The sequence below is a fragment of the Eublepharis macularius genome, chromosome 11 (genome assembly GCF_028583425.1).
Source record: "Eublepharis macularius isolate TG4126 chromosome 11, MPM_Emac_v1.0, whole genome shotgun sequence".
Taxonomy (NCBI): domain Eukaryota; kingdom Metazoa; phylum Chordata; class Lepidosauria; order Squamata; family Eublepharidae; genus Eublepharis; species Eublepharis macularius.
The window spans coordinates 46,159,217-46,185,422 of record NC_072800.1 but is presented as its reverse complement, the minus strand read 5'-3'; the positions used below and the strand labels follow the sequence as shown (position 1 = coordinate 46,185,422).

At 43.9% G+C, this 26,206-nt stretch overlaps 1 protein-coding gene across 1 annotated transcript in view; it reads right to left on the bottom strand.

Annotated features, from left to right (window-relative positions):
* The window catches only part of RFTN1 (raftlin, lipid raft linker 1), a 202,791-nt gene that overhangs the window by 20,370 nt on the left and 156,215 nt on the right, over positions 1-26,206 (bottom strand). Inside the window, exon 7 of the mRNA XM_054991528.1 lies at positions 18,397-18,512. Coding sequence (XP_054847503.1) covers positions 18,397-18,512 — 116 coding nt within the window. The remainder of the gene's footprint in view (positions 1-18,396; positions 18,513-26,206) is intronic.

The window sequence follows — 26,206 nt, the reverse complement described above, 5'->3', positions numbered from 1 at the left end:
CCCACTTAGGGTTGCCAGGTCCCCTTCCCCTCTTGGCAGAAGGTGGGAGACCTGGCACTCACCTTTGTGATGTCCTTGGGCATGCACAAAATACATGCGTACTCCCAGGCTATACAATGACATCACATCCAGGAAGTGACATCATCACGCAGGACACGTGCTGCCTCTGGGAGTGCTCCTGCACTCCGCAAAGGGCCGCACTCCGAATCGGGCTGCTGCGGAGCATGGGAGTGCTGCTGGGGCGGTGTGACGGGCCCTGGAGTGCTCCTGTGCTCTGCAGTGAACCTAATCAGGCCCATTTCAGGCTGAAATCAGCCCACGCTGCCTGGGAATGCACCCCAGGAAGCTCGTTCTTTTCCCCCACTGGCCAGATAAGCAGGGTGGGGGTGGGAGTGGGGTATCCTCCACTCTCAGCAGGGGACTGGCACCCCTGCTGTTGCCTGCTGCTGCTCAGCTGGGCAGCAGAAGTAAATTCCCCAGTGAAATGTGGGGGGGGGGGTTGATCAGTGTGGCTGGCACAATGACATCGTTTCTAGCTTTTGCCTCAAATTCTATGGTTAAGCCATAGAGTTTGGGGTGAATGAGCATCATGCCCCTGGCATGATGATGTCACTTCTGGGTCACACTAGAAATGATGTTATTGCTCTCAGGGTGCACTCCAAGCCAAAAGTCCTTTCTTTGCCCATCTCCTATCAGTTGCCAGGCCATGCCTGACAACCTACCTGAGTAACATGAAACTTTACAGTGCATTTCTTCAACAGAGCCAGGGACATCCCCAGGGAAAACTTAATGAGGTGTTAGGCCCTTGTAGCCAGTCCAAAGAGAAAACTGTACTCATTTATTTATTTAAAACATTTCTATGCTGCTTTTCCACCCAACTCAAGGTCCAAGGCAGCAAATGTTAAAACATTTCAAACATTAAACCAGAATTTAAAAATACAAATATATAAAAGTATTTAAAACAATTAAGTAAGGCATATAAACACATAAAATTATATGCAAAAACAGGGAAGCAGGGCTAATAAGTTACTGAGGGAATGTCAAACAAAACAAAAAACTTCACCTGCCGGCAAAAGACAATGATACAGGGAGACAGACTTCTAGAAAAAGGATTCCATTTTGCTGTATCACCCGATGAAGAGTGTCCTGCAAAGCTGAGGCAGTCACCCAAGAACGCTATTATAAAGTTGTTTGGGTGTGACCCAAGCAAGCAGTCTGTGCCTGTAAGGAAGAGCCAGCCATGCAGACAAAGATTAGCTTGAGGTTTTCCAACATTGTCAATCACACTGCTAAGAGATAAACTACTAAAGGTTAAGTGACTTATTTCTTAGAGGAGAGTACTATGGCAAATATATTGAAAGTTGGGCTGCAAACACACAGCTCTTTCTTGCACATGCTCATCATTTCCTTGTGATCATGCCACTTGAAGTATGTCACATCCGGAAGGGAGCTCTCCTGGGTCAAGTACATCCTGCCATTTCCCTTCCTCTTATGGAAGTGGTCACTCTACATCAAAGCAGCAGGAGTCAGGTTCATGGAATTTCTACTGCAGCATTTTCCATGACATATTGCTTCTCTCTTCCAGCATTTCACAGATCAAAATAGAGAACTTTGCAATATGCACAGACTCTGATGGGACACAGTAGGTGGCGGTGCAGCTCTCACTGTATATAGGCTAAAAGTGTTGCCATGCTCAAGAAGCAGAAATGAATATGTAAAACAGAGTTGCGCTTACCGTAACTACTGTTCATTGACGTCTTCTGTGCAGACACACATGGGACTGCGCCTGCGCAGGCCTGCCGACCGGATTTTTCTTTTCTAGCCAACGGCCACTAGGGGGTGCACGTACGCACCAATGCGCATGCGCGGCTTTTCCCGCCTGAGCGACATTGGGCGACGTCGCCCCCTTCCCCTCAGTTTCTCCTTTGCCGCCGAATGCCTTCACATTATCTGGAAGAACACAGCGGGGTAGGAGGGAGGGTTGTGTGTCTGCACAGAAGACGTCAATGAACAGTAGTTACGGTAAGCGCAACTCTGTTTTCACTGTCTGCCTTCTGTGCAGCCCCACATGGGAGACTCACAAGCCACTTACCCAGGAGGCGGGCATGTGTTCTCACTGAAAAAGACTGCAGTACTGCTTGACCAACAGCAGCCTCTTTCCTTTCCCACACATCTAGTGCATAATGCTTAGCAAACGTGTTAGAAGACGACCACGTTGCAGCCCTGCAGATGACTTGCAAGGGCACGCCCCTAAGGGAGGCCGCAGAGGCAGCTTGCGTTCTGATGGAATGAGCTTTTACTTCCAAAGGGCAAGGTAACTTAGCATGCGAGTAGCAGGCCCTAACAGTCTGGGCCCATAATAGCACACAAACAGTTGTTTGGCACACCTAAACTGTGAAGTACGTTGAAGGTAAAATAAAATAGCCCTTCTCACATCCAAGGAATGGATGTTATCAGAGTTATCAGAAGGGTCAGGAAATAAGATAGGCAGGACAATGTCCTGTGAGGTATGAAATTGAGTGGAGACTTTAGGTCTAAAACGAAGGTCAGGTCTCAGAACCACTTTATTTTGATGGACCTTCAAAAAGGGCGGATCCCACCTGAGGGCTGCCAACTCGCTAACTCTGCGGGCAGATGTAATGGCGATCAAGAAAGCCACTTTCCAGAACAACCATTTTAATTCACAAGTAGCCAGTGGTTCAAAGGGCGATTTCATAAGCCGCGCCAATACTACTTGCAGTGTCCATTGGGGAACAATCTCCTTGACTTGTGGAAACATGTTATGCAACCCTTTTAAAAAAGATTTTGACAAACTGTGGGAGAAAACCGTTTTCCCATCTATCTTAGGGTGGAAGGCTGAAATAGCCGCCAAATAAACTTTAATAGAGGAATTAGAGAGTCCCCCATCCTTTAGAGACAGAAGGAACTCAAACACAGATGACAGATGGCAATCCCAAACATTCAACCCCTTGTCATTAGCCCAGGCTTCAAAATGCTTCCATTTAGCAGAGTATGACCTGCGAGTAGCGTCCCTACGTGCATTCAGCAAAATCTCAGCTACTCTGTCAGACATCCCTTCCGACCCAGAATGTGCCAAGCAGTGAGGCTCAGTTTGGGTAGGTCGTGATACCAAACCCCTTTGTCGGACAGAAGGTCTGGGTTCAGAGTGAACCGATAATATGACCCCTGTGAAAGCTGCATGACATGTTGGAACCAAGCTTCTCTGGGCCAAAAGGGTGTCACTAGAATCATGTGAGGCCCATCCCTCTGAATTTTGCTGATGATTTGAGACAACAGCGGGAACGGAGGGAAGGCATAAAACAGGTGCCCTGTCCAGCGTATCTGGAACGCGTCCCCGAGGGAGTGGTGACCTAGACCTCCCCTGGAGCAAAATCATGGGGCTTTCTTGTTGTCCTCCGATGCAAAGAGGTCTATGTCTGGGAACCCCCAATCCAAAAAGATGGCGTTCAGGTAGCCGTCTGCTATGGTCCATTCGTAGCTGTCGAATCGCATACGACTCAGTTTGTCCGCGATTACATTGGTGGTGCCAGGAATATGGACCGCATGAATGAACACGCCTCTGTCCATGGCCCATTCCCAAATCCGAACGGCCTCGTCACAGAGGGCCTTGGAGGTAGTGCCCCCTTGCTTGTTCAGGTAAAACATGGTGGTACAATTGTCCGTGAGTACCTGAACGGATTTCTGCTGCAGCGTGTCTGCGAATGCGATAAGGGCATAACGGACCGCTCTCAATTCTAGCAGGTTAACGTGATCTTCCCTTTCCTGCTCTGACCAAACCCCATGTGCCCTAAGGGTTCCACACTGGGCTCCCCATCCTATCGTGGAGGCATCAGTCGAGATTGTGACCTCGGTTTGGATGGACCCAAACGCAATACCCCCAACGAGGTTAGTCTCATTAAGCCACCATCGTAAGGTACGGAGAACCCCTCTAGGGATGGAGTACCGCTTGTTCTGGGATTCGTGTTCAAAATCATGAACAGATAGGAACCACAGCTGGAGAGGTCGCATATGCAACCGGGCCATAGGGGTAACTGCCGTAGAAGAGGCCATAATGCCTAGCAGTCTCTGGATAGCAGTAACCGACTGGAACCTACATCTCGAAAAGAGATTCACCATCCTGCCAATCTTTAGTGCACGTTCCCTGGGCAGAAAACCTTTATTTACATTGCCATCCAGTTCTATACCGATAAACAGTATTCTCCTGGACGGAGTAAGGTTAGATTTTTTGAGGTTAACCAAAAGCCCTAACCTGGAGCAGGTGAGCATCACCTTATTAATTTGGGCCAGGAGTGCATCAGCAGAGGGTGCTGCCAAAAGCCAATCGTCAAGATAGGGATAGATGGTACAACCCTGTTCCCTCAAGTATGCCACTACAACAGCTATACATTTAGAAAAAAACCCAGGGGGCTGTTGACAATCCAAAAGGGAGTACCTGATAATGGTAGGCTTTACTGTTACAAAGGAACCTGAGGTATTTCCTATGACTAGGGTGGATGGCAATGTGGAAGTATGCGTCCCTGAGATCCAGGACGGCGAACCACATGTCCTCAGGCATTAACTGGAGGACTGTATTTAAGGTAAGCATTCTGAACCGCTTAACGAGAACGAATTTATTCAATTCTCTTAGGTCTAAGATGGGTCGTACACCTCCATCCTTCTTGTCTACAAGGAACATCCTAGAGTAAAAACCCAAGAGGGGTTCCTGAGGGAGTACTTCCTGTACGGCTCCCTTCTCCAGCAGTGCTACAACCTCAGTCTGTAACTTAGCAGAAGAGGATTGTGCTGAGTGATCAGGAAAAGACAACACTGGGTAAACATCAAACTGAATTTTATAACCAACTGTAACAATGTTAAGCACCCAACTATCAGTGGTAATCTCTGCCCATGCTGAGGCAAACTGAGCCAACCTGTTACCGAACATGACAGATTGTTCAAATTCTAGTCAGAACTGTTTAGGTTGCGTTGCTGACTCTTTGGCATCGTGGGCTTGTTGACCGCGACGTGGGCAGTGGCTAGGCCTCTGGCACTGGAAAGAACTTGCAGGCGGCTGGAACTGCCTGTAGGACCCATAGCGTGGATACGGTTGATATCTCTGCTGTCGACCACGATAGACCTGCGAGGAATGATACTGGAATCGATTCTCGGTGAATGGCCTGGTTGGGAGAATACCGTAGGAACGGGCTGTCAGCCGATCTTTACGTTTCTGCGACAGGTATTCATCTGTTTTTGATGAAAACAGAGACTGACCCTCAAAAGGCAGATTTTCCACTTTATTTCGTGTCTCGACAGGCAGTGCAGTTGTGTGAAGCCACGAGTGTCTGCGGAGCACGATGGATGATGCCAATGCTCTCGAAGAGGTGTCAACTGTGTCGCGGCCAGCATTTATCTGTTGTCGCGATAGTCGTAGGGCCTCATCCAGTACCACCTTTGCCAACACCCTCTGGTCTGCCGGAAGCTTTTCCATGAAGACCGCCATGCAATTCCATAGGAAAATCTGATAGGCACCCATGATGGCTGAGTAGTTAGAGATCTTGAGTGTTAGGGCAGCAGAGGAATATGATTTCTTGCCCAACGAATTGAGCTTTCTGCTCTCTTTGTTGATGGGTACAGCATAGGACCCCTGGCGTTGACGGGTCTGCATCTCCTCAGTGATGAGGGAAGAAGGCGGTGGATGTGCAAAGAGATACGTACAGACGTCATCCCTTGTCTTATACAGAGCTTCTAATTTACGAGATGTTGGGTAAACGGAAGCCGGTTTGTCACAGATTGCGGTAATGATTTCCACCAAACCTTCAGTAAACGGGAATGCAATGGTTGGAGGATTCCCAGACTGGACATACTGCAGGATCTTATCCTTTGGTTTCGGGTCTACAGCCGAAATCTCAATGTCCAAAGAACGGGCCATTCAGATCATCTGCTCAGTATAGAGCCGGTAATCTTCCGAAGGTGAAATACGACCAGTCCCAATAATGATGTCATCAGGTGACGGGTCAGACGGAGGGCTAGGGCTTGGACCTTGGTAAGGCTCAGGCTGCCGGTAGGGCGAAACATGCCCGGGAGAGCCATAGTGGGAGAACTCACTCCGAGTGTCACCCCAATATTCTCTGCCAAAGGATGGAGAATAGGATCCGTGAGACCTCGCATAAAGGGAGCCCTCCCTGTCATATCCACTTCGGGGCCAGCGATAAGGTAGATCCTCTCTACCAGCGTAGTCACCAGAAGACCGCTTATGGGCCACACGAGGTGGAGCGTCGGGCAGGTCATTGTCACCATCAGAGAAATGGTACGACGGAGACGACAGGTGCGGTGAAGGAGTCGTGGGCTTCTCCCAGAGCACCTCATCAGTTTGGACGGAAGTCGATTGTCTGTGCTTCGACTTCTTTTTGGCCTTCTTCTCGCCCTTGGAGGCTAAGCCCTGATTGGCGCTTCGACTCCGGTCCATCGGATCCGGCGGTGTCAAAGTAGGCAACGGATCCGAAGCCGTCGGTTCCGACCTGGTACTAGGCTTCGGAACGAGGCTGAGGTGAGTCAGCTCTGTATGCTTCGGAACCGATGATGTTGGTTCCGCCGGCGTCAGATCCGACGGTTCAGGAGCCGATCTGGCTGGGATGTTCAGATCCGATGAAGTTCTCTGGACCTTCGGAGCCGGCGTGGAGGGCGGTTCAGACCTCATCAGGGACTTGGAGCGACGGTGTCGCTTCCGAGTTGGATCCGACTTCGGGGTCTGATGCTTACGATCCGAAGCGGAGCCCGAAGCGTCCTTCGGATCCGAGGTTGGAGTCGGGGCTGGTCGGATCCAATCTGGCGAGCGGGAGCGAGAGGTGGAAGCGGAGTTACGAACGGATTGTCCGACCACCGAAGGGGTTTTGGCCGTCCCACTAACTGGCAGTGGCCCCCCAGGCGTATCAGGGGCTCCCGACGCCCGCATAGCCCTCCTCCAAAGTAAGGCATTCAACCTGTTCGCCCTCTCAGCCCTGGTCTTAGGCGTGAACCGTTGACAATGCTCACATCTCTCAACGATGTGTCCTTCACCCAAGCACTCGAGGCAAATGGAATGACCATCCGTTCTCGTCATTTTCGTCGAACAGGTCGAACAGCGCTTAAACAGCGACTTCTCAGACATACTTGACAGAAAGAATGAACGATCTCTCTCTCAAAATGGTGTTTCTTCTCACAGCGGACAGCTAGATCTTCACCGGTCGGCGGCAAAGAAGAAACTGAGGGGAAGGGGGCGATGTCGCCCAATGTCGCTCGGGCAGGAAAAGCCGCGCATGCGCATTGGTGTGTACGTGCGCCCCCTACTGGCTGTTGGCTAGAAAAGAAAAATCCGGTCGGCAGGCCTGCGCAGGCGCAGTCCCATGTGCGGCTGCACAGAAGACGGACAGTGAACACAGAAAATTCCGGTCGGCAGGCCTGCGCAGGCGCAGTCCTATGTGCGGCTGCACAGAAGACGGACAGTGAACACAGAAAATTCCAGATGACAAAAGCAGATAAACCAAATCAAAGCCTACAAGTTGGCCGTTTCCACACGGCTCACCTTTTGCCGGGATGCAGCGTGTTCTCGCGCAAGATCACGCTGCATCCCGGCAAAAGGTGAGCCGTGTGTGGAAACGGCCGTTGCAAGACATATATGTGTATATGGTAAATTAAGCACTACAACCACTTATAGGATATTTTAGAAGATACCTGTCCCAATTTACATACTTTGCCTCATGGACTAGGTTGCGGATAAATAAAAAATGCTCATTCATAAAGAACAGCTTCTTATTTGGCACTGTTGAGGATCACAGAGGCAGAGATTCACAACACCTGGCCGAAAATTAGGTAGAAGAAACAATATACTCTTTCAATTAAAATTATTCTTATTTTATAGGAGGAAAAAATGGCACTGAGACAAAGTGATTTGCAAATGTTCAATTGAAAGGCCATGGCAAAAAGATTCTCAATACAATGAATCCCTAATTTATAGTGAATTCCCATTTACAATATTCAGTCCTCATTAGAGACAGACATTCCATTGATATACCTCCACTGTGAAGCAAAATTCTCTGCACAAAGCTTCTCACAGAGATTCTCTCAGCCTTCTATCACAAGTCTCTACCATTACTGCCTTTAATAAAAACAGCCCTGAAATAAAGGTACATGTTCCCAAGACTTTTGTTCATTACTGTTTGGTATGGCTATGGTTGGAAGGCATTTTGGCACAGCAACCTTGCTGAAGTTAAGCCAAGCTCAGTCTAGTCCAGGGGTCTCCAATGCGGTGCCCATAGACACAACTGTGCCTGTCGACACCTTTCCTGATGCTCACCAAGTGCTTTTAGAAAGTGGGTGGGGCTTTTGTAAAGTACGGCTTCTGATTGGTTGTGCAGATTTTTAAAAACATTGCTTTGGTAGAAACTGCATGCCCAGCACAAGGATCTTCACTGTGTGACTGAAGGTAAGCTGTAGCAGACATTTTGTGGCTGTCCCCATCACCTGTGGCAGCTGTTTTGAGGCAGCCATTAGTGATGTGCCCACTACACTGTGTCAGAATTCCAAACGTGCCCACAGGCTCAAAAGGGGATCTCTCGTCTAGACAATGCCTGAAATGTGAGGACTCCTGGGAATCCTGTTAATGCCACCCTTGAATTTCTCGATGGAAAATATACAGAATATTTTTTTAAAATTAAAATATTTCAAAGAAAGTCACAAATAACATTCCTCATTTCCATTTCTTATAATCTTAATCTAATGGCAGAGCATTATAAGCACCAGCTTGGCTAACACTAGCTTCTGTCACCAGTAGGGATCCCATTCCCCTGGTGAGGGTGGGGGATCCCCCACTTTCATCCTCTGCCCCCCCACCTCCACTTACCTTGCCGTCAGGGGAGGAAGGCACAGGAATGGGCCCACAGTGAAGCATGTATGTACTCTTGCACCTGTGCGGTGACATCACCAGAAGCGCCATCACCAGAAATTACATCATTGTGCAGCACGTGTGTGAGTCAAGCATAAAGAAAGGAAGAAGGAGGTAAGAGTCAGGTCTCCCCCTTCCCGCTGGGAGGGTAAGGATACCTGGCAACCTTAGTTATTAGGCAAAAAGAGCAGGGAAAGAGGAGATACAAGGGATCAAGATTGGGGCAAAGAAACATAGTAGATAAGAATTAAAGAGATTTCCCTTACTCTCATGCATACACCCATCTCAGGGGACATTCTCAAGATAAGTTGGCTAAGGGGCATTAACATCCAATCATAGAACCACAGAGGAAAAATGGTGGATTTTGTTACCATTTCAATGTATCCTTGTGGTCACAGTAGGGATCATTTCAATATACTTTAGTAAATGTATGAATAGAACTAGAAGGTGGAAGTAGGGTTGCTTGAACTCCTGTGAGCAGCTGTTCATGAGCAACTGGAGCCTGTCCAGCATATTACATTTTGAACATATTCATTACAACAGTACACTGCAGTTGTTACTGTTTTGTGTATGTCCATTTTTGCAAAGCCTGATGGCACTCTCCTTGGCACCACCTCCATAAACCTGTCATTGTTCCTCCACATCCAACTGTACAAATGAAGAGTGGGCAAAATAATCATTCCATTTATAAACAAACTGCATGTGGCTTCGAAAATATTCTTTTCATTTGGTGTACCTCTAAGTCTATCTATAGCAACATTAATGGTTGCCAACTTGCCAGTTTGTTTGGATAAGCAGCATTTCATGCATGTGTAATTTTGCAAACCTCAGTGGGACTTGCAGCTTTCACACACCCTGCATGTGTTTTTTTAAAAAGTTTTTTTTTAAATGAATTGCTATTTGCATGGTAAGAATGCCCAAACAGGAAAAAGTACATTCAAATCAAGTATGCTGATCAAGAGTCAAAATCATCTGTGTGATCAAATCATAAAGAAAGAAACCACAGCTACTAGCAACTGCTCAGGTCAGATGGTGGCAAGGAGATAAGAGCTGATTCACAGCTGATTGCAACTGTTGAAAAAAATGTGGCAACCCCGGCCACAGCCATCTGCTGCTATAGCCGGGTGCCATCCTTTGCCATCCTGGAAGGAGAAGGGGCAGCCTCGCCTTCCTAGGTATACAGACATTGTGAGAGAGGGTGGAGCCAGATGCCCTGTAAGGTGGCTCTGCCCCCCCTCAGCGCTCTCAGTCTGCACCTTGTGCTCGACCTGAGCAGAGCATACTCCAAGCTCTCTCTGCTGAGCTCCTCCGAGGCTGGTTTTACTGAGGGCCCCCAGGATTAGGCAGCAGTAGCTGCCTTGGAGATGCTGTGCGATTCCCCTGGTTGATGCATTCAAACTCCAGGATGAGAGCCCAGCGCCAGGCTCAGTGGTTTGGCAGAGACTTTTTCTTATTTACATTTGGGGCCTGTTGTCTATCAGTCAGGAGGGCTAAAGCAGGGCTAGACTCAGTCCCTGCAGGTGCGGATTGCAGTCATCTGAGGGGTGGATTGCTTCACACCTGGGCTGGTAGCACACATTATTGCCACTGGCCTAGCAGGGTTCTCCATTCCCAATGTGGATGCTGGTAAGCCCCTCCACTGTTCTCCCCTGCCCCCCGCTCAATGTTGCTGCCTTTTTTTTTAGGCCTAAAGAATTGCGATTAGGCTTTCTCACTCGCGCCACCTGATGGCATATTGTGTTATTGCATCTGTTTCAGCAAGTACTGGGTTTTTTGTGCAAAGAAAAAGAGGCACAGAAAGGGGAGAAGTTAACCATTTGATTGGCAGTGTGTGGGATTTGATGAATAGAATTTAATTTACAAGAAACAGAACAAATTGATATTAGAGGGCAATCATCATAGTTACTAGGTGTCAGGCTTTGTGGATTGCTGTAACAGCATGGTGGAATGCCACCAAAGCCATCCAAAAGCCACCCCAAAGAAAGGGGGAGCATGTATGTGCCCCACAACCAGGAGACCCCTGAGGCAAGTTTCTTCATCTTCTGAGTACGAGTAGCATCAGGGACCTCGTGGCACACCTAGATGCCAGGAAAGGCCAGGGCCCAGAAGAGGAGGCTAGGTGGGGAATCTTCTGGGGGGAGTGCAGAAGCCTGCAAAGCTGTCACACGGGGCACAGAAGTCTAAGATGTTATCTGACCTTTTGGACAGATTAGTGCAACTGACGGATGGTAGCTGATCTGAGCTAGTCTGCCTTAATCCAGTCCTGTTGCATGGCAGTGGAATCGATTGACAAAGTTAGGTCCATCTGGCCTGAGAGGATCATTCAGCACCCCTGGCAGCGATGAGTCTGGCAAACAACCTCCAGAAGGCGTGACGGTGGAAACTGATATGGATATGGCTAAAGGAGGTGGGTTGTTGGAGCTTGAACTGGTAGCAGTGGCAGTACAATCACCTGATAAGGAGGTAATGGGAGCATCTGCCATGCTGATGGTGAGGGAAGCGGATACCAGACTATAGAGTGCATGGCTGTGAGCTGGTATCTATGGCAGGTATCCAGTGGACAGTGATGGTAGGTCCATTTTGCCCCAGCTGGGGTACGCTTGGCCATGGGAGCCTTGTGGATCAGTCCCTGCCTCCTCGCCCCCTGGCTCTTTATGCCCATCATGGCCAGGCTAGCACATCCTGGGGTTAGTGCCCATTGGTAATGTGAACCGGCCTATATGGTGGAGTAGCTCGGGTGCCGGCCACTCAAGTTCCTATCAGCATGCACACACACACACCCTTTTTTGAAGCCCTGACTGGCTATGTCATGCCTATCCAGGTCTCTCAAGGATGGCTTCACTCCACGATATCCTGCCCTAGGTGGCAAAGTGTGGGTGCCAGGTGTTGGTGTGTCTGTGGGAAGCCCAGCAGTAGTCTGGTATGGGGACCTAGCCCTATACAACTGAAGGTACTTCAGCAGCACGGAGCATCTTCCCAAGCGTACCAATGCCTTGTTTTGCAGAAGAATGTTCCAATGGATGGGGAGCCCTCTCCTCTCTGGCTGGTCTCCCCCACTTTTTGGTTAGGTATCAGACAGCCCGATGTAGTTCATTTGATTCTTCACTCTTCCCACCCAGTGAAGCCCACTAAATGATGCCATACCAGAGAATTTCTGTTCTGTGTGCACACATGCTTTGACTGGGCTGTCAGGTTGTTCAGTGGCGTGCAGTTGGTACAGAAGGGCCAACAGCGACAACTGAGTTGGCATTTTGCCTCCTCTGGGTCCTGCCAAAGGACTCTTTGCTGTTGGGTTGTCATTCAAGGGCATCCCTACACGGTCAGGGCTCTGCCAACTTGGTGCTCTGTCTCACATGTGGTCTTCGACTGCTTCATCTCTTCTTGAGGGGGCGTGTAACACTCACCCACGGCTGTAACAAGGCCACGATTATCCCAGTTTCCACATCTCAGGCTTAGGATTACAGCAGGCATGCGGGAGGACCTCCAAGTATGGGAGTTTCTCAACTCCTACAATTCTCAACTCCTTCGGCCTGTTGCTAACTGTCGCACTTTAGGCCTTATCCGATGCCTGCTTGAAGATCTTTTGATAGCAGCACAAGTTAGCTTGCCTTTGAGGCCGACTGATCCCCGGCTCGGATTCCTCAGGATTTTTCCAGCTTGGAAAGCAGTCGTGTTCAGGGCAATCTAGTTTGCCATTTTACCCAGCACTCAATGGGCTTTCGATTGTGCTGTACGCCTGTTTATGTGGAGGGGAGGCTTGGTAGCTTTGGTTTGGCGTGCCTCCCAGCTTTGATGTGACACTTTTGGCTGCTCCGCCTTGTTATGGCCTAAGGCTTCTCCCCATTGGTGGGGAATTGAGGTCTGTCAGGAACGGCTGTGGCTTCACGGCCCAGCTGCAAGGGCAGACTGCCAGATGGGCCCTCCTGAACAAGTCCTTCCCTCAGACTCCACGGCTTGGGGTGTTTGGAGCTTTAAGGGGGGAACCATTTCTCCTGGCTGGCCGGGCCCAAGCCATGCCTCATGGATGGCTCACACCCAGGGCAGTGGGTCTCGCCCTGACAGTTTCAAGGAGGAGGTCTCAGTGTGACTGCTGGCTTGACCTGTACCACTAGTTAGGCCCCCTTTGCCATGTTAACTGTTTATGTTGTTGCTTTAATAAAGTGGCCCTTTAGTACCCAAGCCTTGGGTCTGCCTCTTTATTCCGACTAGGGTGGCAATGTATCTGTCTGCCAAACATGTTTCATGCAAAGTTCTCAGCATCCCTAGAGACAGTTATTCTAGATTAATGCAAGGGTATGACCTTATGTGTGTGAATTGCCTACAAGGGATATGTATTATTAACAATGATGCAGAGGAACCCTAGCTCCACAATCCTACTAATGTTTCAAGCTCTTTCATCCCTATCTAGCTAGGAGAGTGGAGGCAAGTGGCAAGCTAGGCCAGGAAACTGGAGAGGGTGTGTACATGGGCAGATTCGGTAGCACTGATCAATGGGGGGGTGGGTATTAACAATTCAGTCCTCAGCAAAGTCACACTTTCTTCTTAAACCCATCTGAAGTCAATGGGCTCAGAAGGGCTTAACCTTGTTTAGGGTTATGCAGTAAGTATTTTAAGCAGTATGTTTTTAAGTTTCAGGTAACTGAGAGTCTGGAATATTTTCAGCCTGGCTACTGGCAATAGCTAAGCTATGGAGAGAAAATCTGATTAATTTTTCTCTACCTAACTCAAGTAATGAAAATTACTGAGGGTGAAATTCATTCTTTGATTCAATGCTTTGTGTTTGCAAGTAACTTGAATTAACAAGAAAAGGCAATGCGTACTTTAAGAAAAAAATTAAGAAATTTACAATATTTCTTGCAATGTAATTCTGGACTAAAATAGTCCTTGCTAAAAAAAAAAAAAGTACTTAATTCACACAACTAACGTCCCCCCCTGTTGGACAAATGTACTATCAAAAAAGTCACCGGCTAGCTGGTGTCTTGAGCAGAGCTAGTTTTTCACCTTAAGCATGCTAAACAGACACTTTCAAATTCAACACAGACATAAATGACTCACAAGAAGACAATGTCTTAAAAGCTATAACGTAGGAAAAATTGTTAAGAAATCCCTATTTCCCTTCTGAGTTGTAAGTAGACCACAGAACGAAGATACTTTCCATATAGCAGTCATTAAAGGAACTTGAAGCAACTAGATTCAGTTCAGCTATGCTGCTTCCTAGAGCCCAAGCTCCAGCCTGTTCAGAAATTTCTAGGCCTTAAACTTGACTTAATACAGTGCTAGTTTCACTGGAAGTCAAAAAGTAGCTCTGCCTGCTTTTGTTTCTGAATTAAGTAGAGGGACAGTTTCAAATTAAACATTTGCAGTTTCACCACCACCATCACACCCAACAGTGGAAAATGGTGTGGTATCATCGTTTTCCTACTTGTGTGCACAATCCATAAATAACTCTGTTAGGCATTCCTTATCAAGTAGTTGCAGGAAGATTAAACAGGTTTAAAATGAGGATGTGTAAAAATTTTGGTAATCAGAAATTTCTGCTTAGTTCTGTAGACTTGGATATATAAATTACGTGCCATACTGCATACAAATTTAGCCATTGCTTGTACTCCTGCTTACTACTGGTAATCTAAAGTTTACCATCTCTTTTATTTCCTGCAGTGTGAGGGAAAGACTCTTTAAAATGCATGTTGATGAGCTCAGACAGACTGATGAAAACAAGGGGAAGTTATTTTTGTTTGGATTGCTGTTTAGTTTCATACAATCTATTTAGCACGAACACCATAAGAGGTGTAAGAAATGTTTCCTTGTGTTCAAAGCACAGCACTTCTAACATTAAGTCAGGAAATGGCTGCCAAACTACACTGTTATATTTCCTAACAACAATCTCTGCAAAAACAGATGCTTGGTATTCTGGATATTCCCCAGGTGGAACAGCAAACACAAAGAAACACAAGCCTTTTAAGATGCAAACACAGAAGAGATATAGCTCAGTTATCTTCAGCTTTTCCCTCCAGCTAAAAAGAGATGCCCCTAAAGGGCACAAACCCAGTTCACTTCTTGCAGCTTTCTAGGTCATCTTTGAGCAGTATGCAGAGCCTTTCAAGGGGCTGAATTTCACGCTCATCACCTTTAGCCCCCTGCTGGTCTAAGCATGCATTGTGTGATGTGCTTACAGACATCAAACTGAGTTGATCAAACCCAAACTCACTGTATATTTAACATATCAAGACTGAAGGCCAAATTGAAGCTGGCTCTTCAGAGGCACTTTCAGAAAAAACAACTAATTATCATACCCATTAAAATTTTCCTTTCTTTGTCAAACACAGGCACTACTTTATGAATGTCATGCAGCATACACAATTACACAGTGGTTTCATTTCCACCAGGCAATCTGCCATCTCAATAGATTTGGGGATGTATGTTCCTAACCTCTTTCAAAATGCTGGAAATGCACAGCAGCCACACAAAAAGAAAATAAGGTACACACAGTAAGGAGGACTAAACAGAGTCAACCATTACTATCACTACTGCCAAAATTCCTTAAGACATGGGAAATATTTTCAGAATAAGATAGCTCAGGAAATAGTGCTTCGGCAATGTACTTCAGCCCTTAGGTTTTGTAGAATACCAATCACCTTGCAAAAATAATGATCTTTCTCACTAGGGCAATAAACCTTGATGACATTGGAAAGGGGGTCACGCAAACTGCAATTAATCAGAGAACAGCCTGATACACCTGCATAAGGAGACCTAAAACCACCAGAGAAGATTCACTGATAGATCACACAAAGTCTAGCAGAAGTAACATCTATCAGGTTAAAATAACTGGGCAACAGAAAGCCTAAATACTAAAAGACCGTGTTCAAGGAGAAAGAATGCCATGGCTTGTTCTGTAGGAGTTTAAAGAGTTAAAGAAGTTGGAATGAATACATCCTGTCTATGCTTGACAAGGACCACATACTGTGACAGCTGAAAGGTTTACATCCTTTAAACACCGACATTTTACACACATACTGAGTGTATCAGAGTGTCCCCTTGCTTACACATGGGAAGCTGCTCTGTTACTGGAAATTTAGCATGCCAAGTTCTTTGTTTAAATGAAGATACCAATTTCTATTCAGACTGAAAACACTGTACACAGTGGATGTTCTAAATGTGTACAACAGAATTTATAATCCTAGTAATGAAGAAGAGCGATTTTTTTATTGCACAGTTATGACAGGATATTAAAAAAACATTTTAAAAATAAAATGTGGAGAACTGTAAGAGTAGCCCATGAGTAAGCTACAGAAAGAGAACACAGGCAAAAAGGGGAAGAGTAAGGAACACAGAAGAAATCAAGTCCCATATTTAGTCAAGGATCCATCATGAAGTCAGATCCTGCACAGAGTCTCGAACACCAGTGAAATAAGTGAAGTTTAGTGGTTAACTAGTTCAGGATAATTTATAATGGGAAAACTAACCCATCAAAGGTTAGTGAGAGTTTAAACAAGTGCAAGCCACACACACTTATGAGTGTTGGATTCCAATGTCTAGATTCTGTTGATAAGAAAAGCATCTTGCATAGCCATTGTGTTTATTATTTATGGCAAATTTTACATTTTTGTTATTAGGCTAATTACATCTTTTTTCAATTTCCCTCTGTATAAAAGCTTTTACGATTGTAATTGGATTAATATGTTTATGCTTTTATTACTTATTTATTATAGTTATAGTTGTTTTCTTGAGATGGGTAACCTTGGCTTTCTCTGCTGTGGCACTAGCTATTTTTTAAACTATGATAAAGAATGGAGAAGGAAACTCTGCATAGAATTATGTAGCATTAATAGTTCTGGAACTGGTGCACTGTTCAAACAAAGGAATGATATGTTTGATCTTAAACCATACACATAAGTAGTGTGCTGATTAAAACAAACAGCGACAGTCAAATGAGCTGCGAAGTGCAAAGCAACTTTCGTGATATTATTCGTAGCTAATACATTCACTCTCAGTGGTTCTAAAAATCTTTGAAATACACAAAGATTACTTGATTGGCACAACAAAGTCCCCTATTTTTAAAAAAGAAGAAATCTGAACACTGTGGCGTGCTTTCCCATTAATTAAGATATGTTTTTGTAGGAAAATATAGTGTGCCGCTGAAATTTCTCTGTGTATACCTGCTGAAGAATAAAAACAGATCACTTTGCATACATTACATTACTTCCACAAAAATTAGGCTTCTTAAAGACCCCAGCATTAGGTAGTTCATTGGCACAATATGAAGCCTCATAGGAGTTTCACCCAGTTGTGTGAATGTTCCCTTCAAGGTGATGGTTTGGTTTTATTTTGTTTTCTATTGTACTTAAAACAGCTGCAGAAAGCCACAATACAGAATGGAAGTTTGCATAAGGGATGGTTTTATGCATTTCCCTATATTCTTTTTTTCCCCACAAGGAAACCACTCTCTCTCTCTTTTATATACACATACACAAGCACCTGTACCATTTCACCTGCATGGCCAAACGGAGCTTGATCTTGATAGAGAAAACCGCCTGCAGAGAAAGAGTTAAGCATCATTCCCCTTGCCCGTGAATCTCCAATGCAAAATGAAGTTTCCTCCAACTGCTTTGGGAAAGTAAAACCTTGGGGGAAATATGCATAAAGTTGAGTATCACCTGTAATTTAATCCTTTAAAATGGCATGAGAAAACTAATTAGAAGGAAAATGAACATCTTAAAGTCACTTCAACAATTTCAGTAAGGGATTAATGAGATGCGACGATAGGGAGATCTATGAGTGGAGGCCCCACTGTTTTAAATGGCATGTAAGAGCAATGAGGAGCACCATCCTCACCCCTGTTGCAATTTGCCCTGAGTAGGGAAGCGTACAGACTTCCTTATGGTATTTGTATATTTTTCCACAGGGCAAAATCAACCTAGAGGAGGAGACTGAGAGCCCCACAAAGGTGTAGAGGAAACAAATCCTCTTCCTTCAGTGTCGTGGCCCTGATCCAAATTGGGGGAGCCAACAATGGCTGTCTGTAGTTTTCAAGAAGCAGCAAAACTATTAATGGCTCTCCCACCAGGACGTTTAATTAAGCCCTATACTGCTTTCCTACACATGAGCCATTGGGGCTGTTGGGAAAATAAATAAGCAAAGATTAAAATAACAAAGAGTCTTCAGTCAGGTTAAAAATTAATGTGTTTATTGTGGCATAAACATTCACGAGCCACAATTCACTTTGTCTGCATGTATCTGACAAAGTGGACTCTGGCTCACCAAAGCTTATGTCACAATGAATTTGCTACAGCTACAACTATCAGTTGTTTTGGCTGCAGTAGAAGCTACCCCGCTGGAAAAATCAAATATTGTAAAGCATTTTGTACACTGAAAAGGCTATAGACATTATTGCTCATAGAGCCTACTTGCTAACACAAATACTCAGGTCTTGTTGGCTTGTGTTTCAAGAAATAAACAAAAGAAGCAAATAGTACACTTACATCTAGGAAAGTCCACTGTTCTACAACAATAGCATCATAGCCTTGCACACTTTTGCTGTCTTCCAAAGGAAGATCTTCAAAGATGAACATTCCATCTGTCATGCCCTGGAAGGAATCTGTGCAAAGACAAATATTCCTGTAAATTGCACGTTCACGGTTACAAGACATATTTCTCTCAAGCATATCATTAAAAGAATAACAGAAAGACACAGTCAGAGCCATGCACAGCCCCATGAATGAGACTAATACAGCAAGATGATTTAAAGAATACACGATTTTCTAATGCTAAGTTATCCTAGCAAACGTTTCGAAATAAGAGCTGCACTTGTCCTTGCACTTACTTGTAACTAGTGTTCTTCAACTGACTCTCTACCAGCGGTGCCTCTCACTTTGTGCAAAGCTCGCAGCAGGGGAACGCCCTCCTAGGCCATCAGCCCATGTGGACTTTCCTAGCAGCCTTAATGGCCAACTTGCCTCAGGAGACGTGCATGTGTATGCTTAACTGTGGAAACTTTTAGAACTTCAAATATGAGGTGTTCCTTCCCTCCTTTTTAGTATTTCTGGCATGAAGTATCTCAGAGGATAAGAAAGACTATATTTACAGTTCGTTGAATTTTTATTCTATCTTTGGGGACTTTGGTGCAGTCTCTTATAAAGGGAAATAACCGATCTCTCCTAGAGAAAGGAATGGAGGCTATATTATGAAAACTATTCCACAACACTGCTCTGTCTACATTAGCTTCCTCCTATAGAATCAGTATCCATAGCCTAGGGCTTCATGAACTTCAGAGGGAAGACTAGGCTTCTGCTTTGCAATTATCTGCTAGAGTGATATGACTCCTCCAGGAGTGTTTTTAGCCAATGGGCAACAGGGGCAGCTGCCCATGGCCCTGCAGATGAAGCAAAAGAAGAAAACATTAGGGTCCCAGCACTCACACCCATCTCATCTAGGGCTCAGGCTGCCTGCTTTACAGCAACAATACCAGAGGAATCGCAATGTAAATAGTGAGATAACAAGGAAAGAATATTATTTATAATATATTAATTCCTCTTATTAAACTATACGTGTCAGTCAGTACAAGCAGAGCTTTTTTTCAGCTGGAATGCGGTGGAATGGAATTCTGGCACCTCTTGAAAATGGTCACGTGGCCGGTGGCCCCGCCCTCTGATCTCCAGACAGAAGGGAGTTTAGGGCCGTTTCCAGACGGCTTACCTGCCCCCGGAACGTCGCGCCATGTTGCGGGTAAAATGCGAAATATCGCGTTTTCTCACGTGAGTTTTGCGCAACATTGCCGGGGCAGGTAAGCTGTCTGGAAACAGCCAGGATCGCCCTCCACTCCATGGCATGGAGGGCAATCTAAACTCCCTTCTGTCTGGAGATCAGGGGGCGGGGCCACTGGCCATGTGACCATTTTTGCCAAGGGCGATTTAAACTTTTAAAAACTCCCCCTTTGTTCCAGCTGACCCAAAGTGACGTCATTGTGCGGTCCTGAGTTCCACCACCTCTTTTCCCAGAAAAAAAGCCCTGAGTACAAGGATACAAAAGTTTCAATACAATATCAAAGGAACCCTCTTGGGGGAAAAGTCCACAAAATCAAGTCTGATTTTGGTGATGCTAGTTGTGTCATCCCTGTATACTAATATTCCACTTGATGAGGCTCAGCACTACATTCAATTAACTTTGGAGCAATGTTCAGCTCCTAACCCTCCAACTCATTTCCTCCTAGACTCAGCAGATCTTGTATTGAAGAAGAATTATTTTAGATTTGGAGCACACTTTTTTCTGCAAATCAAAGGCGTCACAATGGGCAGCACTTTTGCTCCATGGGTAGCTAATTTATTTATGCAATGATTTGAAATGGAAATGATCCTGAATGGAACAGTGAACCCATTTTTGGAAATATCATCTTGTACAAAAGGTACATAGCCTTTTTTTTTTTTTTACTATACATGATTGCACCCAAATTAGCAAGTTTGTAGAGTGGATGAACACTGTACACCACTCCACTTGGTTCTATCTTAATGGGTTACAGACCTTGTGTATTAAATTTTAGATGGTTAAAACAGCAACCCGGAGTTTAGTTGAAGACCTCATCGATGAGGATCCAGATAGCCAGACGCCAGACCCCATGATTTGGTCTAGTGTGTGTGTGTGTGGGGGGGGGCGTATTATGAGCCTGGGCCTAGTGAGGCCTAGTGTCTCTGTGGAATCCTGCACTAAAGTGACTGCAGGGCCTACATTTCCCAGGTTCCCTTTGGCCCCTGTGATTGGGTAAAAGGAAATTCTGAAGGAAAAATTGCACCAATTGTAGGGAGATAGCTAAGTTAACTTTTTATGTGCATAACAGACCAATATTGGAATTCCAGAAAAAATGGAAAGATTTCTTTGATTATGTAGTTTGAAGCTAAGAAAAATTAAGAGTAGTAAATATGGAAATAGATTAATTATAATATAGAGACCTTAAAAATGTTGAGTGTAAAATAAGAAATAGATGACTGATTTAAAAATATTGTTATTAAATTTTAGGGATAAGTAATTAAGGAGAGGGAGAGGAGAAATATCCCATAAGCTAGCTGTGTTGCCACATATTTTGAATATACTTTTCTGTTGCAGTTTAAATTTACTATTTTCTATTTTGTATAAGTTTCTATGCACATTCTATTACTATTTGTATTTTTCTTTTCAAATAAAATAATAATAAAAATGATTTAGGTAGAGAAGATTCTGAAAGAAAACCATTTCTGTTTCAGCAGTATATGCCTGACATCAACAGTAGGCTCAGCTTTGGGTCCTTTTTCAACAATGGAAATAAGTATCATAATTCTGAGGCAAGCTTCAGCTGTATGTAAGCAACTCCATTTGTCACTGTCCAGTGTTACTAATATTTTAGTTGTAAGCAGAAAAGCACATATGTGATCATCAGACTACTGAAGGATCCATGGTATGGTATGGTATGGTATGATACCATTAACAAATATCTAGGTGTGGGAAAATAATATGACATAATTCAGCTGTGAGACACACAACTATCGCATACCTTTCAAGGTAACTCAAGGATCATACATAGTCTAAAGCCCTGAATCAGGAACGTCTGACTCTAGATAGGAACCTTAGAACAATCTTATGCTTTAGAACAAGATGCTGATATGGAAGAATGCATCTTGAAGAAATTTGTTGAGGGTTCCAAGTTTCAGAATGGATGTTTAATCATTTTCCTTTTTAAACCCAAGAAAACATTTCCAGTAGAATCTCTAAGAGGAGTCAAGTGCCAGAACCTTCTCTATGGCTGCCTTCTGCAGCTCTTCATTGCCACCTCGGTTCATGTACAAGACTCTCCTCTTCTTTAAAGCCAGAGAAAAGGTTCTGGCACATGGTTCCTCTTAAGATTCTACTGGAAATATTTCCTTGGGGACAAGAAAAGAAGGCTGGTGTGTTATAGTTGTTGGACTAGAACCTGGGAGACCTGACTATAAAGCTCACTTGGCGACCTTGGTCCAGTCACTCTCTCTGTCAGCCTTACCTACCTCACAGGGTCGTTATGAGGATAAAATGGAGGAGGAGAGAACAATGTATACCACCTTGATCTCCTTAGAAGAAGGGTGGGATAAAATGTACTAAATAAATGAATCGTTCTACTGAATAGCCCATTCAAGTCATCATTACATTGGTTTGAGGTGTATTCTCCAAAAAGTGTGACAAGACACTAAGTTTAAAAATGCTGTCTAGCATAACCGAATCTGTCTTTGAGTGGATGTTGCATTTTTGGCATTGGAAACACGTGATGGATCTGAGATTGAGGCTGCTAAGAGTTCCAAAAGGAAGTATTGCCTTCAGCAGAACTTATGGTAGATTCCATATGACCCGCTATTTTGATCTAGCAGATCATTGGGATAATGGAAAGAGTATCAAAGAATGAGTTAAGGGTTTTCACTCTTTGATATACCTAAGGGAAGAGATCTTTACAACTCCGATTGTGCAAAGGGAGGGATAAGAATGGAGAACTCGGAATTAGAGGAAGTAATTTTACAAGAAGACAAAAAGGAAATCTCTAAGGTCTACAAGGTGTTGTTAAAATGGTACACTGAAGATGAGACAGTTAAAGTGCAAATGGTGAAGTGGGCTATAAATTTTAACAAAGAAATAACAATGGAGGCGTGGGAATACTTGTGGAAAAATACGTTGAAGATCACGACATGCACCAATATTAAAGAGAATGTCTATAAAATGATTTATCGTTGGTATTTGACACCAAAGAAAATTGCGCTAGGGAACTTGAATACGTCTAATAAGTGCTGGAAATGTAAAAAACATGAAGGATCTTTGTATCATATGTGGTGGACTTGCGAAGTAGCTAGGCAGTACTGGGGGGAAGTAATAAGAGTAATAAGTGAGATTTTACAATTTCAAGTTAATAAGAACCCAGAACTCCTGCTACTGAACTTGGGAACTGAGGACATTCCAGCACAATACAGGACGTTGCTATTTTATATGACAGCAGCGGCCAGACTTTTGTACGCGCAAAAGTGGAAAATACAAGAAGTGCCAACTATTGAGGACTGGATTTACAAATTGCTGTACATGGCGGAGATGGATAAAATGACAAGAAAACTGAGAGACCTTGATCCAGGACAGTTTAACACGGATTGGGAGAAGCTGAAACAGTATTTGGTGAAAAAATGGGAGGTGGGAAGAGAACTGTGGCAGTTTGAAAATTACTGAAATATAACAAAAGAAGAAGGAAGTGACTATACCGGGGGGTGGAGAATTAATTGAAAATTTCTAAGCAATTATTCTATTTGACTACTATACATAGTATTAAGTAATAGAGGTGTTATTATAAGATCTATAAGGATAGAAATTAATTAATTTCATCACTGGCAGATAATTGTATAATGGAGAATTTATATATTCAAAATGAATGAATGCAAGAAAGGGGGGGGAAATATATAGTAGCATACAGAATACGGGTTAAATTGATTGACTCATGCTGAATGTGTATATGGGTTAAAATGATTGACTATTTTTGGTAGATAGTTGTATAATGGAGAAATTAGATAACTAAAATAGTATGAAGATAAGATATGTAGAAGGAAGTAAAGAGTAACATATGGAGTATGGGTCAAATTGATTGACTTATATTGAATGTATGCAATGCTTATAATGTACTTAAAGTTATGTATAATGAGGGACAAATTGTTTGTACCATATAGACGAGACTAGAATGAGTAAGATAGAGTACAGGCTACTAAAATGACTATTGAAGAATATATGCCAGGAATGTATTATTTAGTTGATAAGTTAAAAGGGAAGGGAAATAGAGATAGCATTGTGTTATAATAGATAAGCTTAGAAGAGAGTGAAAATATATGTTTAATAGATAAAATAAGTTTGAAATGAGTAGAGGGAAAATAGACAAAGGGTTGGAAAACTGTTGGAAGTCAATAAAAGGGGGGGGAAAGGGAGGGGGTTAGAATTGGAATATTAGAATTTAAAGGAAATTGATTGTAATGGATATTAAATGTTTCTAATCCGATATACCTAAGGGAAGAATCTACTTTCTTTGCAAAGAGCCCTTCTCTTCAATGGCCTCAGGTTTTTTTTTTTACTAGTTTTGTTAGGAAGGTAACATTATTGGCCAACGTCTCTTCGTGTAGAAGGTACATACTGTAAATTACAATAGACATTACTGTACATTACAATATGTTATATTGATCTATTGACATACCCATTCAACTGTCTCAGCCTATACCTGTTTCTTATCATACAACATGGCCACAAAAGTAATATTTTTTCCCATAAAAATCCTGATAATAACCATAACAACTGCTTGGAAATTTGTGCTCTTGGAACACCAAAGCATAGAAAGACTTGACTTTGCTTTCTGCCTTCCCTATCTACTGGGACTTGTGGGGATTTTGTCTTTTCTTTTTGTCAAAATGATCAACTATATGCAACTTAGGTGCTGGACACATGAATACTAAGGACTGCTCTTGTTACAACGTATACACTAAGGTTTCTAATAAACTTGACGAAACCCTTAACACTGGTATGCCTGTTCTGCTCTGTTCTGCATCTGAGACAATTGTGCCCACCCATTTCATCAGAGGTGACATGACCTTAGATACCCAGAGATGTGGTCATCTTCAACATCTACTTGCTGAAGAGATGAACATCTTCACTTGGGGATATAGGTTACCAGGTATCTCATGAATAGATATTTCCTGTGCTACTTCTGATTCTGAATTCTGCAACTCTACTTCAGACTAGTATTCCATACTTAAACTCACTGAAGATTGTCTATCACCTTCATGCAGCAAAGACTGACTGGCACAAATAAAAAGTAAAGCAGGGGGGCTCAGAATGGGATCCATCTTATCAAAGACCAATTGAATTTTGTTTTGGGGATTTTTGAAGGATCTGACCTCCTCCCTGGATTGTTTATAACATCACTTGGACCTGGGAAACTATATCTTTAGTAGTGCACACAAATTTCCTGAGTCAATTACTGACTAGGTATGCAATCCCCGCATGTGCATCACAGGTCCAGAAGCTGACTGGTAGTTCTCCTCATCCCTCTAGTAAATATCAGGTGGAAAACAAGGATCTCAATAAGATAAGGACATGTTAATATTTTATCTATTATCTCAATCCCGTTCATCTCAGCTGATAGAGCACAAGTAAAGTTAGGGTTGAAATCAAAGTGGTGGGCCCCTAACCTCTACCACGTGTCTGCTACTAATAAGCAGGTTTGTTGATATAGAGGCTATGAAATCCTGCATAAAGGTTTTCTGATAAACCTTTGTTGTTGAGGGGATGGTTTAGTAAAGCAAATTTTCCTTTCCTCTAAACATCCCATCATCTATTTGACCTTCTGAGCTTGAAGGAATGACTGTAGTGTCTGATCTGAAACTTTCACTTCCAAAATTAGGAGGTGGGATTCTTGGTGTATCGATCACATCTTGGAATTCTTCTAGCACTGGAGTTTGTTCCTCTAGATTGAAGTTGTCCTAATTTTCTTGGAAAGTTCCATAATGTAGCAATGTCCCCACTGGTCATTTTCTTAATAACCCTTTTCAGGGTCACTAATTTGACAGAGCTGTAGCTTTCTCAAAGCAAATTTTCCTTGAGGAATATCTTCTGGTCTTGGCCCATGTCAGACTTTTTTGAAACCAAAGGACTGAGACCAATACTTCTTCACTGTGATGATTCAGGAACATCATGTACTCCTGGATCTGGGTACAAGTAATCCAGACAGAATATTGTAGTGACTATTGCCTTCTCCCACAGTGCAACTTTGAGAAAGAATTTCTTGATTGTTCTTGACTCATCTGTACACTTGTGGTACACAAACCTTAATATTGCATCCCTCATCAAAGCCCACTAAATAGTGATGGCCATCAGCAGTTAAGGCAGCTTTGCATCCCCAGCCCTTCCCAGTGTGCCATCCAACTCACAAAAGCTAAGGGTCACCTCCCACAGGGGCAACTGAATAGTGAATAAAGATGAAGAAACTGCCCACCATTGCAGATGGAACCAAAAAAATCAGTAAGTGCACATGGTTATCTTCCTCTATTAAACTACTGCATGATGAATTTTACTGTGCGTACAAATCCCAGTATCCCGAAGTGACAATGCCAAGGTAACTCAATTTATTTTATGAAAGTACATGCAGCATTATGCTCTTGAATGAGCCAGAAGCACGTCAATTATTAACAGCTATCCAAAAATATCAACACTCTCGCAGGGTCTTTTGTAGTATTAGTCTCCAGGAGCGGCATATTAACTGTGTCATCCATTTAACCCCCTCTC